The 14,742-nt window shown below is 52.7% G+C and overlaps 1 protein-coding gene across 10 annotated transcripts; it reads left to right on the top strand.

Moving 5' to 3' along the window:
• Positions 1-3,728: 3,728 nt before the first annotated feature.
• KCNA2 (potassium voltage-gated channel subfamily A member 2) lies at positions 3,729-9,481 on the top strand. Of its 10 annotated transcripts, none has more exons than XM_088180469.1 (3): positions 3,729-3,882; positions 5,839-6,226; positions 6,866-9,481. In XM_088180469.1, the coding sequence occupies exon 3, from the start codon at positions 7,078-7,080 to the stop codon at positions 8,575-8,577; it is 1,500 nt and encodes a 499-aa protein (XP_088036595.1). In that variant the 5' UTR covers positions 3,729-3,882; positions 5,839-6,226; positions 6,866-7,077; the 3' UTR covers positions 8,578-9,481. The 10 variants fall into 10 exon arrangements, with proteins under 10 accessions (XP_088036595.1, XP_088036596.1, XP_088036592.1 ...); XM_088180470.1 differs by having other exon boundaries at positions 3,781-3,882; positions 6,869-9,481; XM_088180466.1 differs by lacking the exon at positions 3,729-3,882 and adding an exon at positions 4,795-5,010 and having other exon boundaries at positions 6,869-9,481.
• The last annotated feature ends 5,261 nt before the right edge of the window (positions 9,482-14,742 follow it).

The following is a 14,742-nucleotide window of genomic DNA, read 5'->3' as shown; positions in this document are numbered from 1 at the left end:
TCTGCAGACGTTGGTCATCTCCAGCTGAGGCTTTGGCCATTTCCAGCATCTCCCCTGCAGGTTTCTTCCATTTCCCCTTGGTCTTCTCTTCCTTAATCTCAACAACCAGAAGGTTTCAACTTTTGGCCCATTTTCCTGTTTCTTTCCAACACCTGGAGTGAGAGAAAAGCCCCCCAGAGCTGGAGGAAGGGGGATGCTCCACGGGAGATGGGCATGGGCTGGCCCAGGCCTGAGGAAGAAGAAATCAAGATGTTCATCACCTTCCTCTTGGGGTGCCACAGCCAGCCCTGGCTTGGCAAAGCAGGTGTTTAATTGGCATCATGGGTAAAGCTTTGGGCACTTTTGGAGCCCTGAGGCCACTCTGTTCTTGGTCTCTTTGGAACAGGAGGGCTGGGAGGACAGAGGGACGTGGCTGGGTCCCCTTGGTGAGGAGATGGTGGCCCAGACCAGCCAGTGGTGGCCCAGACCAGCTCAGGTGACACCTGCAATAAAGCCTCAGCCCCAGGGAAGCTGGGGGGGTCTATCAGGGTGATGAGCAGGCCTGTGAGCCCTGGCTCCTTCCAGAGCTGGGAGTCCTCACCCCTGGCTGGAAGGAGGCTCCTGATTCCTTTTCCCTTCCTGAATTTGTGCAACCAAGTGGCTGGGAGAGCCTGGAGTGGCAGGAGCAGCCCAGCTGGGAGACACCCTCCAGGCCCAGTCAGGGGCAGCCTGGCAGGAAATATTCCCAGTCACCCCAGCACTGAAGTCTCTGCCTTGTTCTAGTTGAGCTACAATTTTTTTCTACTTAAACAAACGGTGCCCAGCTCCTCTCCAGACAGGCCCTCCAGGCTGGTGGAGCATCTTTGGAGGCAAAGTGGCAACTCAGCCATCCTGACCAAAAGTGAATTCAGACTGGAGCCCCAAGGAGCTGCTTTTAAAAGAATTGGGTATTTTATTATGAAAAACACCCTGGAGAATTACAGAGCAACGTGTTTAATGTTAACTTTGCAGAGAGGTGATTTTTGCTGTTTTCCCTTCAGCACTTGTGCCTTTCCAGGGACCAGGAGAACCACAGAGGACCCAGGAGGATCTTCCAGGAACCAAGAGATCTCTACAGAAACCAGGAGATTGTCCCAGGATCCATGAGATTGTCCTGGGATCCAGGAAGTTCTCCCAGGGACAAGGAGCCCTGCCCAGCCTCTCTTTTTGCTCAGCTCCATCTTCCCCACATCCCCCCAAACAAATCCCTAATCCTTCCCCCATCTCCCAGGATGGGGAAGCCTCTCTGACCTTCTCCCCACGGTATTTTGGGATTCACCAGCAGCATCTGCTGTGGCAGAGCAGAGCTGGCTCTGTGGGTCGGTGTCACCGTGTTCCTGGGCTCTGTTCATTTTTAGAAGTCTCCTGGCATCCCCTCCTCCTGCCACCACCCACCCAGGGGGGGTGAGGAGGTGCAGAGGGTCCAGGAGCTCCATCCCCTGACGTCAGCAGCGGGTGGGAGGTCGGATGCTTTCCCTGCAGGGTGAATCACAGTCCTGGGAACTCGCTTACAGCTTTCACAGCTCCTAAAATGACACAAGGCCCAGTTATGTCAACACCTTCAGCTGGAAAACCGTGCCTCAGATGGAGATGGGGCTCAGTGCTCTGCCCTGTCCAACCCCTCTGCTGCCGGGTTTGGTCCAGCTTGGATCCCCTTCCCAGAATGGCTGCTGGCATTTGCTCCAGCCCTCGAAGTCCCTCTGGTTTTGCAGGAGGTGGGATGGGGTCCCCAGGAGGGACACCACAGGGAGTGGCCATTGTCTGAGGCTGTGCAGGAGGTGTGGAGGTGGCACGGGCTGTGTCCTCTTTGGAGAGCTTGTCCCACCCCTTCCCTGGCTCGGCATTTGCAGGTGCCCCAAGCAGTGGGGCTGGGTGTGGGTTGGGCTTTCCAAGGACTTGAATTCAGCTGTTCTGGATGAGGCCAGGCCTGGGGATAACCCTGCCCTGTGGCTTTCATTCCTCCCCCACGGCAGCACTTCTTGGAGCATCTCCCAGACCCTCTGCCAGCAGCAAACAGGGGGAAGAAGAGGGAGGAAAGCAGATCTTTTGCTATTTGTATGGCTGGCTGCAAACCCACAAACTGAGGGTCAGAACAGCCCCTGGGAGCATCCCTGGGAATAAAGGAAACAAGGAGAGATCACCCTGCACACAGGAGTGCCTGGTTCCTGGAACATCCTCCCACCAAGTGCTTTTCCCAGCACCACACACGCAGAAGAATTCCAGTTTGGGTGTCTATAAAATCCATTGAGATAAGAGAAATAATTCAGGAGGAAATTATTATTTAATAATAATACTGAGCAAAGGCATCATCTTGTTAAATCCTTGTGAAACAGCCAAGTGGGTGCAGAGCTCAGCTCTTCTGGTTCTCTGAAAGGCTGGGATCCGTCTGGAGCTGTCAGCGTGGCTGAGGGAGGCGGCTGCAGACACACAGACGATAATAATAGCTCACAATTAGGATAGTAAATCAGGAGAGAGCGTCACTCAATTCAGAGAAATTCCCCTGATTTGCTGGAGACGGGAGTTTGGCTCTTTGTACCGAGCTGGTGCTGTTTGGATGACAAATCCCCCTGGTTTTGCAGAACCTTCACAAGGCGGCAGCAGGAGGAGCACGTTGGAAATTCAGCTCCACTTGAGTTGTTCCATGCCCAGCCTCAGTTTCTACATATTGCATAAGGATCAGCCTCGGGCAAAAAATTTTCTGCATTCAACCCACCCTGCCATGGCAGATCCAGAAAAGGCTGAAATGGTGCAGCTGAATTAAAAACCCTCAGCCACAGTGGCCTCCTGCCCAGCTGGATGTGTGTGGGAAGGAAACCCATAGTGCAAGGGCTGGTCATGAGGGATTCCCAGTTCTCCTGTAGGCTTAGATATTATTTCCCAATATTGGGATCTGCCTGGGGCTTGGGAAAATGCAATTTCTGTTTCAAGGTGAAGAGAGAGGAGCAGCAGGCGATCACATCTCCCAGTGCTGACCTGCTCTTTGTCTGGGCCACCTCCTGCTGCAGGCACCTCGGGGAGCTAAAATACTCTGATTTATCCCTAGCATGTCCCCACATTGCCCTGGATGACTGGGCACCACACTGAGCACTGATTTTCTCAGGTGTTCAGGGTGTTCCAGGCCCTCCATCCCACCTCAGAGTGTCCTGCAGAGGTTGCTGTCAGCAGTGGTAACTCCATGCAAATTTGGCTGCTGTATATGGGGATAGAAATATTTCCCATTGCTTCCTCCAGCACTTGTGCCTTGGGTGCCAGGAGCCTTGTGGGACTTGTTGCTTCCTTGGTGCTCCTTGTGGGGCCATGACAGAGTGGTCCAAACCTCGTGCCTGAAGGCAGGGCTTGATCCATAGTTTTACATGGTAGGAGCTTGGCCATCTCTTTCCCTTGGAATGGGAGAAACCTCCTCCTGGAGGGACTTCAGTAAATGCAAAGTGATATAAAACTATTGCTTCTCACATCCTCACCCCAGCCCAGGGCAGCCCCTGAAGTCCAATCCTGCCCCATCTCCTTCCCCAGAGCTGCAGGGAGCTGCTGGCTCTCCGTGCCCCGATGTCCCCGAGCAGATCCAGGCTGTCACCAAGAGCATGGGATGGATCGGAGCCGCATGGCAGAGCAGCCCCGTGTATCCAGGGATATGATTATTTCCCAGTGGTTGAAATCTAGGTCTCCTGCTTGGGAGGAGGGGTGCGGGGGGAGGGGGAGAAGACGCTCATATTAATCTTATGAATATTCATGCAGAAGCTGAGCTGCCTTGGGAGGTTGAGTCCGGGGTACGAGTTTGGGGGGCTGTAGGTGAGAGGCGCCGGCAGCGGCGGGAGCAGAGCAGCTGCTTGTGCATTCTCCGCATGCCTGACTGCAGAGCCAAGTGTAAGTTGGTGCCTTTTTCTCTCCCCTCCACCCCATCCCTGCATCCTTCCCCCTCTTCCCGCTGCTCCCCTGCTTAAACCCAGCCTGGCCAGGAGCGGTGCAAAGCGAGGGAGTCGCGCTTTAGTCGCAAACACGACCCCAAATCGTGTGACTCCCGCCTGCAGTGCTCAGTGCGGGCAGAGAACAAACTGAGGGGGTTTTGGGCAAATCTTCACCTCCTCCATCCCCCCTTCCAGCCCCCAAATTTGCATGAATTAACCCTAAAGATGCTCGAGGGGGAGCGGAGGTTGTTTGCCAGGAAGAGCAGCCATGGGGAGAAAGTAGGAGAAACTGAGTGCTGGGATGGGTGATGTCAACTGAGATGATGCCGTAACCCTCTCCGCCAAGCACCGAGCACCAGAGCCTGCATTTGGAGCAGGAGGAAGAAGCTCAGAGCCTATGCCAAATAAAAATCAACATGTTAAATAAAAACAAAGTAAATTTCTGCGCTGTTAAACAAATCTGGGGTGTTTGGGGAAGGGAGAAAGAGGAGGAGAGAGTTTAGGGGCAGGAGAAAAGCGGCGTGTTTATGAAAAAATAAATAAAACATTGAAGGTTGGTGGATCTTTGGTGAGATGGGGGTTCGTGGCTGCCAGATCTTTCCTGCAGCAGCTGGAAAATGTTGTTTGTGGTGTTCTGGCGTGATGCTCGGACGAGCCAGGGAAGGTCAAATCCAGCTGAACTCCTCGGCGAGTCGCTGGGGAGTGAGTGGTGGGGACAAAATGCAGGAAAAGGATAAAAACTGGGACAGATGCGACCTCCTCTCCTCTGGGCCTGGCAGAAAAGGGTTAAGAGAAGCGGTTGAATGCTGCAAGCCTCGTCAGGGTTGTACTATTTTTTCTAGTGCATAAGGAGAAGGGAGAGGAGGGTTGCACGGAAAAGGGAAATTTCCAAGAAAAGAGGGATCTGCGGCAATATCTGCACCTCGGGGGATGAAGAGAGGAACCAACAGGCATAAATGGCCTGGAGATGGCTGAAATCTTTGCCGAGGAGATTGGGACCGAGGGGTTATTTTCCACCTGCCTCCCCTGCCCGGTTCTGTAATCCTGGCTCAAAGTAGACAAGTCGAGTTGGAGCTGAAGAAGGGAGGTTAGAGGGGTTTTTATTTCATTTGGGAGGGGGAAAAAAAAAAGAAAAAAAGAAAAAAAGAAAAAAAAAAACAGCAAAAAAAATGAGAGGCTGGTTGGCCCTCTCCGGGCTGAGCATCTCCATGGTGCGAGGCACTGCAGGATGATCCGAGGGAGCGCTCGGATGCTGAGGACCCGGCACCCACCGGGGACATGAACCTCAACATCCCCACGAGAAATTTCACCCGCCGGAGTCGAACTCCCACGGGGGTGGGTCGGCCGGGGGGTTGGCTCTCGGGAGGATGGGGAGGGTGGATGCGGTTCGCGTGGGTCCCGCGGCCCCGGTGCTCGTGGGGCCGGTGGCCTTGGCGGGGGCACAGCCAGGGAGCGGCGGATGGAGCCGGAGCCTCCCGAGCCACCGGGGGACGCCACGCGAGGCCCGTGGGTGCTGTGCCCCGTGGGTGACACCGACTCCCGTGTGCCGGCGGGGCCGGGAACCCTCCGTGGCTTTTGCAGAGCTTTGCTGCCGGGGGGGCTGCGTCGTTCCCCGCCTCTGCCCCGCCTGGCACGGGCTCGGCGGGCAGCCGGCCCCGCTGGGCTGAGCGCAGGGACACGGGGCTCTGGTTTTGGACACGGGGCTCTGGTTTTGGACACGGGGCTCTGTTTTGTTTTTTTTTTTTTTTCCGCCTCGGCGCTGGCGCTCTCGCCCTCCTCTGTCTCGTGTTGCAGTGCAGCTTGGGCGGGCAGCGGGCGAGCGGCTCGGGGAAAGCGGGTGCCCGGAGGAGCCGGGGCTTTGCGGATGCTCCTTGCCAACCCCCACGGCTCGCTACCTTCTCGGTGTTTTTTCCAGGCGATGCCACACCTCCCGAGGACACTGGGGACATCGGGCTTTGCTGAGCTTAGCAGCTTTTCACCGTCGTACCGAAGGCATCAGACAGACGCTCATCTACCCTGAAGTGCAGATCTGCAACAGCTCCCGGGAAGACTCTGTCTCTCTGTCTCTCTGTCTCTCTTTCTCTCTCTCTCCAGTCCAAACCATTACAAGACCTGACTTCCACCATCTGGGAATCTAACCCCTCTTATGTCCCTTCTCCTTTTTCTACGATGACTCACCATAATTTTTAACTTTGAAGAGAGAGGAAATTATGGGGATCTTGGAAACCTGTATTTCTCTCTAGGATTTCCCCAGGGTCAGATAATCGGTGTTACTAAGAGACACTAAGATTTGGCTTCTCCAGGTAATGTGATTTGTTTTCTGTGTGCCATGGTGGTTTGCAGAGAATGACAGGAGCCGGGACACCAGCGGTCGAGGAGGGGGACTGCGGTGGTCCGCGGGGCAGCTGGAACCGCCGGCTCCACATTCCGGCAGCCGCAGAGCTTGGCTGCAGGCAGGGAGGGCAGCATGTCACCAGGGAAAGAGGATTGGGAAGGTGTTAAACTTAAAAACCGAGCTGGAGCTTTCCTGGAGGGTAGATTGCCTGAGATCGCACGGTTAAATGTTAATTAACCCTTAGCTGCATGCCTGGAAATGAGCTGAGCCTGGCACCCCGCGGGGTCCTCTCGCCACTTCAGGGCTGAATGGGGTTATTTTTTTTCCTTCCTTTCTCTTCCCTTCCCCCTCTTTATTTTTTTTAACTGGAATTTTTATTTTTAGCCAAAAAATAAGCCCTGGTTTACCATTGCCAGTTTTTCCACGCTGGTTTCGAACAGGTGATGGTTCCTCAGGTGTTTTCTCTGTTCCACCTAATGGGTTTAGATGGGAGTTGTTGAACTCTGTCCCAAGGAAGGCAAATTAACCCCTCCAGGAAGGGGATAGACGTGCTAGGAAGGGATCTGCTCTCCTCCCCCCAACTTTATTCCATCTCTCTCTTTCTCAGCAGGGGCGATTTTCTTTCTTCTTCTTCTTCTTCTCCTTCTTTTTTTTTTTTTTCTTCTTCTTTTTTTTTAATCTCATCCCTTCGCCTTTTCATGAGACTCTTCCAAACCTACGTACCTGTCCTTCTGCAGGATAGTAGCCCTGCCCTGAACCCGACCCCACCGCCGGGCGCTGGGAAGAGTTTAGCATAAGGATTTCTTTTAAAGCCCAATAATGACAGTTGCTACTGGAGATCCTGCAGATGAAGCTGCAGCTCTTCCCGGTCACCCACAGGACACGTACAACCCCGAGACCGACCATGAGTGCTGTGAGAGGGTGGTCATTAACATCTCGGGGCTGCGCTTCGAGACGCAGCTCAAGACGCTTGCCCAGTTTCCTGAGACCTTGCTAGGGGATCCTAAAAAGAGGATGAGATATTTTGACCCTCTCCGGAACGAGTATTTCTTTGACCGGAACAGACCCAGCTTCGATGCCATTTTGTACTATTACCAGTCCGGGGGGAGGTTGCGGCGGCCGGTGAACGTGCCCTTGGACATCTTCTCCGAAGAGATCCGCTTCTATGAGCTGGGGGAAGAAGCCATGGAGATGTTTCGGGAGGATGAAGGCTACATCAAGGAAGAGGAGAGGCCGCTGCCTGAGAACGAATTTCAGAGACAAGTGTGGTTGCTCTTTGAGTACCCCGAGAGCTCAGGCCCTGCCAGGATTATAGCTATTGTCTCTGTCATGGTGATTTTAATCTCCATCGTCAGCTTTTGCCTGGAAACCTTGCCCATTTTTCGGGATGAGAATGAAGACATGCACGGCAGCGGGCTGAGCCATCCCCCCTACTCCAACAGCAGCATGGGGTACCAGCAGTCCACTTCTTTCACAGACCCCTTCTTCATCGTGGAGACACTTTGCATCATCTGGTTCTCCTTCGAGTTCTTGGTGAGGTTTTTCGCCTGCCCCAGCAAGGCTGGTTTTTTTACCAACATCATGAACATCATAGACATCGTAGCCATCATTCCCTATTTCATCACCTTAGGGACAGAGCTGGCCGAGAAGCCAGAGGATGGTCAGCAGGGCCAGCAGGCCATGTCCTTGGCCATCCTCCGAGTCATCCGCTTGGTGCGGGTCTTCAGGATCTTCAAGCTCTCCCGGCACTCCAAGGGGCTGCAGATCCTGGGACAGACTCTCAAGGCCAGCATGAGGGAGCTGGGCCTCTTGATATTCTTCCTCTTCATCGGCGTCATCCTCTTCTCCAGCGCCGTCTACTTTGCCGAGGCCGACGAGAGCGAGTCGCAGTTCCCGAGCATCCCCGATGCTTTCTGGTGGGCTGTGGTTTCCATGACGACTGTTGGCTACGGAGACATGGTCCCCACGACCATCGGGGGGAAAATCGTGGGTTCCTTGTGTGCCATCGCTGGTGTATTAACCATTGCCTTACCAGTGCCCGTCATAGTGTCTAACTTCAATTACTTCTACCACCGGGAGACCGAGGGAGAGGAGCAGGCTCAATATCTGCAAGTAACCAGCTGCCCAAAGATCCCCTCTTCCCCTGACCTAAAGAAAAGCAGAAGTGCCTCTACTATTAGTAAGTCTGATTATATGGAGATTCAGGAAGGTGTAAACAATAGCAATGAGGATTTTAGGGAGGAGAACTTGAAGACAGCCAATTGCACCCTAGCTAACACAAACTATGTGAATATCACCAAAATGCTAACTGATGTCTAGTTGCTAAAATCTAGTCCCGTATTTAAAGCTGAAGTGGAACAATTGCAGATATTGAGTGCTGCTCTGCATTGTAGTTAATACAGTATTTTCTACGGTGTATATTTGGTTCTGCATGGGAAGCAATAGCTGTGTAAGTGACTTTTAACCTTTGATTTCTGCACCGAATAAGCGTCCGTGCAAAAAAAAAAAAAAAACCCCAACAAATCCAAACCATTTCTTTGCCCTTCTCCCATCCCAGGCTCGTGGGTTTCCAAAGACACGGAGGGGACGGGCCCTTGGAGCAACGGGATGGAGATGCAAGGGGCAGGTCCGGGGTGCCACAAATCCTGGTCCCTGTCCTGGGTGACAGGCAGCTCCCAGGGACAGGGATGAGCTGGGAAAGGTCAGGCAGAGCTTCCTGGAGGGCGCTGCAGGCGTGGGGTTGGATTGCTGGAGGCTCCTGCCCCAGGAACGCCGAGCGCGGCGCCCGGCTCGTGTTTCATAACTGAAAATGCTGCATGCTGCAATAGTTTCAGCCACTGCAGTGTGCCAGTGTGAGGCCCAGGGGAGGGATAATTAGTGTGACGGCACATTATTTATTAAGTCTTAAATTTTCTATGCGAGGCATCGGGAGGGACGAGTAAATAAATCAAGAGCTTGGAATTTATTTATTTATTTAGATGACACTTCCATCATCAATATTTCCAGGATCACCAAAGACACCTCCACTGACACATTGAAAATGAGTTGGAAAAAGCATCTTTTTTTATATCTATATATAAAACTGGAGCAACTATGCTGTGGCCTATAATATATTTATACTGCAGTGAAATTTAACCAGTAATACAGTACAGCTGCATGGATATTTGTTGCATGAATCTGAATATTTAATACACACACAAATATATATTTTCTTAGTAGACTATACAGTATTCATGTTTATAGTGTTTATAGATTCTCCGGTGGCTCGAAGGAGATTGCTGGGAATTAAAAAAATCTCCATTATAGTTAAAAACCGGATGGGGAAGGCGTGTGCTGACAACAGTTGGATAGATAACAATGCAAAGCCTGAGTGTCCGAGCATCCAGACACAAGAGCTGACGAATGCAAGCCAGGGAAGGTGAGCTGAAAGTTAAACACCTGCACTCATTATGGGGCCAGTAATTAGTCATTAATCGTGGTGTCAGGAGCAGAAACCACGGTGGATGGGAGAGGGCACGAGGAGCAGGTGGAATAGCAGGTTCCAGCTCTCCTGACTTGTTTGCTCAGCAGTTTTCAGCCCTTCCCATAGAATTCCTGTGTGTGTGTGTGTATAGATATTTAGAGAGCGACTACAGGGCCGAATCCTCAGCAAACAGAGCACTTGGGGCATCGAGGACTTCCCAGCTCAGGGCTGCTGGGATGGGGGGACATGGGCTGGAGCAGGGTGGCCTGACCCTGGAGCCTGTGGGGTCACCAGGGCAAGGTGCATTTTGGGCTTGAACGCTCCTTTTCAACCCCCTCAGGGCAGGGGTTTATTCCTTTATGATGGACTGGGTGTGTTCTGAGGTGGCCTGGATCCGAGCTGGCACCTCTGAGCCTTTGCTTTGCCTTCCTCCAGGGTGGTTAAGAGCAGTGGGTCAAAGGTGCAGAGAGCCTGAGGTTCTTCTTCTTCCCCGGTGTTATCTGGGGATGGGTGAGAGTTATTGATCCATGGGGAATCTCACCTACTTTCCCCATCCCTGTGTGGGTTTGCTTGTGTTTTCCCCATTGCTGACAATCCTCAGGGAGAGGTGCTCTGTTCCTCTTCCAGGTCAGGGGAGAAGGAGGAAAATCTCTGCCAAGGTCACGGCTGAGCAAAGCCTCCCTGGGCTGTGGAACAGGGTTCAGTCAGGGTGAATTTGGGCTGAGCTGGGCCATGATCAGCCCTGAAACATTGAAGGGTGAGCACAAGGAGCCTGGGGAGGGGCCAGCCAGACCCTTCCTTCCTTCCTTCCTTCCTTGGAGAGGAAACCCCTGCTCCTGACAATAATCCAACCGGTGCTAAAGGACCTACAGCAATGGCTCCAAATGCTGCTCCAGAGCAGGATCCATTGCTGACAGGGCTCCACCTGGCCAGGTGGAATCACTACTCAGTTTTATTTGATTGATTGACTGATTGATTACTGAAGCCTGGCTATAATTAACTCCAAATTTCCATGGTTTGTGCATGGCAGTCCCTGCTTCTGTGTGGGGCAAAGGACCAGCAGCATCCCCGTGCTGGGGTTCAGGGGTGCTCAGCCTGTCTTTAATTGGATCTTGTTGTTTTGGGGGTCCTGCACTCCCACTTTGCTGTGGCAGCCTGGGAATGGGAAACCCTGAATCCCGTTCATGCACACACACAAAAAAGCCAACACAACCAAAAGCAATAAATCCTGAGTTCTGAGGCTCCTCCTGTTGCATGGGGCAGGGCTGGCCAGAGTCACTGGCTCCAGCACCATTCCCAGGGCACTTGGCCAGTCTCCATGGATCCAGCTCGTGGTGGGTCTGTGGGGACATGGGCTCACACAGGGAGCTGCCTGATGTGCTGGGATCCCTTAGCACCAGGTGATCCCGTTCCTGGTCAGGGTTGAGGTGTTTTGCTGGGGGTTTGGCTGCAGGTGCTTTGCTGGCACTCAGTGAAGTGTCCGGTTGTTGAACACCCGTGGGCTTGGGGTGTTTTGGAGGAGCTTTGGCAGAGCACTGGGTGAGTGTTGTGGTGGTTTGGTGAGGAGGAAGGTGAGGTTTTCCTTTGGGGTTGTGGGCACAGTGTTCCTGTGGGCTTTCCAAGGCCAGGCAGGAGGGGAGAGTGGATCCATGAGCAGGATCCAAACATCCAAACCCAATATCCAAGCTGGGGGGGGGGTCCTGGCTGCCTTGGGAAGCTCCACAGTCACACATCAGGGACAAATGGGGATGAAGAGCAAGAGGCCACCCTCCTGTTGTCGCTGATGTGAGGTGATGACTGTCCCCAAGGCAGGGGCCAGCACAGCCCCTTCCTTAGGGCAGATCCTGAACCTCCTGTGCTGACCCTGGCAGAGGCTCCTGGGGAAAACGAGCCCTGGTGTGAGAGCAGCTCTGGGCTGGCCTTGTTTGGGGCACAAGGAAAACACCCAGGAGCAGTGCTGGATGTTTGGATCAGGGTGGGAAGGGTTGGTGAGGGCCATGGCTGGCAGGGATCCATGGCTAAGAGGGATCTGTGGCTGGGAGGGATCTGGGAAGGATCCATGGCTGAGACAGATGTGTGGCTGGAAGGGATCCGTGGATAGGAAGGATCCGTGGTGGGAAGGATCCATGGTGGGAAGGATCCATGGTGGGAAGGATCTGTGCCTGGGAAGGATCCATGGTGGGAAGGATCCATGAGCCCACACGGAGCAGAAGGGTCCAGACTTCTGCCTCACACAGAGAAATGGTTCCCCTACAGCTTTTAATGGGATTTGTGCCTGCAGGTCGGAGCTCTAGTGCTATTTCTAGCTTTGCTTCTGACTCACTGATGTGATCTTGAACCAGTTTTTCAGGAGGAGACTGTGATATTTTTTTCTTTTTAATTTTTTTTTCTTAAGGAATGTGGTTTGAGAGAGTCTGGGCCTGTTTCTGTGGAGATGCTGAGCATCCCAATCTCCTCCTGACTCTGAAAGGTGCAAAAATGAGCTGCAAACTGTCTCAGACTGAGGATGCTAAATTAGGGACTGGGGAACAGGAGGGTCCCAGAGCTGTGTTAGAATTCATCAGGCCCCTAAACTGAGGAGTCTGGTTCCTTTCCTCCTCCCGAGGAGCCATTTCCCTCTTTCCAGGCCTGGAATGGAAGACTGGAGCTCTCTGGTCTGTGGAGCTGCTCCTGGCTTGGCACCCGGAGGAGGCAGTGCCTCTATTTTAGTTTTAGCCACTGTGCCACAGTTTTGGAGAGATGGAAAGCTGTGATTACAGAGCGGGTTGTCTTCTAACACCCAACCTCGTGCCCAAGCCTGCAGGCAGCCCATCAGCCCTTTCAAATCTTCCAGAATATCTGCTGAGGGCAGTGGGGTGAGGCTCATGTACCAGCTGGATGCTACCAAGTGATTAGGAAAGAATGATCTCTCTGGAGCACGATGTTTTATTGGGAAAATTAATCTCTGCAGTGACTGTGTCAAAGTCCTACAGATTTCAATACTGAGCTATAAGAAGAAAAGGATCTCTGGATTGGCATTATGAGAGTGTGGCACGTGGGTGTATAAATATGGGCATATTTGTGCATAAATACACAGAAGGAGAGAAAAAGACAGAGGAGGAGGAGGTATTTCAGGAAGGACCTTGCTTTGTTATCAGATAATTCCTGGGTCAGCCCTTGAAACTGCTGCCAAAGCCTTGTAGCTTTTCCAGAGCTTGCAATACACTTGGGGATGGGAGCAGGGGAAGGAAATCTGGATCTCATCTTGGGAGTGGAAGCATCCTGAGGGTCTGGTGGCATTCAGCTCCTCACAGCCCTCTGCAAACAGCAGCTTTGCAATGTCTATTCCTGGCCCAAGTCCTGGCTTGGGCCAGTCACAACCATTTCTGTGACTGTGCAGGGAAAGCCAAGCAGAGGTGGAAGGGATTTGGTTGAGATGCAGGTGCTGTGCTGCACCAAGTGGACTTTGGGATGGGATTATTGTTTGTAATAGTTGGGTTTAAAAATCTCTTAAACTGTGATGACTTTTGGTCCCAGTGAGGTGGCTCCTGTTCTGGAGCCAGGGTAGATTTATCACAAAATCCTGGAATGGTTTGGGTTGGAGGGACCTTAAAACTCACCTTGTTCCACCCCTTGCTGTGGACAGAGTCACTTTCCTCTAGACCAGGTTGCTCCAAGCCCCGTCCAACTTGGCCTTGAAATTTTTTCTCAAGATCTTTACCATGAGACCACATCCCAAGGTCTGTATCCTAGGGGGGAGTTACCCATGGGAATTATCCATGGGAATTATCCATGGGAGTTACCCATGGGAGTTACCCATGGGAGTTACCCGGGCTGGTCACTCGTGGGAGCTGCTCACTGTGCTGCAGGGGTGAAGCAGGCTGAGGAAAGAAGGAGTCAGCCCCAAACCCTTTGGTTTGCACTCAGCTGAAGGCTGTGGCTCTCTCCTCACCCCGGCAGCATTTGACCTTCTCCATGTGACACATCCCTGGGTCCTTCCTGCTGGGGACCAGCTGCTGCCCCTGCCAGGAGCCCCAAGGAGGGGACAAGGGCTCCCCCCAAGCCCCAGCCACTGCTCAGCCCTCCCCCAGCCCTGTCAGCACCCCTGGCCTCGGTGTCCCCAAGATGTTTCTGCATTTGGCTGCCCAAAATCCACCCCCTGCTGAGAAATGGGTGCTCTGATCCTGCTGTGTCCCGTCAGGGGGAGAGGGCCCAGCCCAGGGGTGAAGCAGCCCTGGGAGCACAGCACTGATTTACACCTGGGGACAGGATCCCCCAGCCCAGTTGTGCATGATGAGAGATAAATCCCTAATTCATGTTTTTCCTCCGGAGAGGGGATGGTTTGGCTTGCAGAAGCTGCTGGACATTGTGTAACCACACCAGGTCCATGCACATGGACCCACCACATCCCCTCCCCAGCCCTGCCTGCCTTTCCTGAGCTTGGGGTTGGTCTTCTGGGGTTTGGTTTTTTGATTATTATTTTTTTTTCTGCTGCCTATAAGATGTAATTATCCATTTGCACTTGCTCCCTCATTGTTTGAGACTGTGCTCTTGTCCTCCAATGTCATCCCCAAAGCACAAGGGGAAAAAATGGGTATTGGATCAACCCTGCATGTGGTGCCTAATTTGAGCAAATCAATAGGAAGAGGAAATCCAAGAAGGACTCATCCTAAGGATGCTGGAGCTGAACCTTTTGTTTCCATGGTTACAGGAGAAATGGGACCAGGAATGGAGAGAGGCCTATAAACTGTTAAAGGAGGACTCATGGGAATTTCAAGTCATTTAACCATGCATTTGCTAGCCACAACTTTAGACACCAGCTGGATCTGAATTGCACAGTGTTTATAGAAATTCCTGCTTTATTGACAGCTGGGGGTGCTGGGGGGGCGTGGGAAGGGGCTGGGGCCCCCGAGTCAATAAAGCTGCCTGTTGTATATAGGTATACAGAGCTGTGTACATACATATCCAAATGAGCATTTGCTGTCTGGTTTATCATCAGTGTATATAATTTATTCTTCACAGAGTATCACAATTTTTGTAAA

The sequence above is a fragment of the Sturnus vulgaris genome, chromosome 29 (assembly GCF_052056855.1).
Source record: "Sturnus vulgaris isolate bStuVul1 chromosome 29, bStuVul1.hap1, whole genome shotgun sequence".
NCBI classification, from domain to species: domain Eukaryota; kingdom Metazoa; phylum Chordata; class Aves; order Passeriformes; family Sturnidae; genus Sturnus; species Sturnus vulgaris.
Note: the sequence above shows the minus strand (reverse complement) of the source record. Positions and strands in the feature narration are given on the sequence as shown.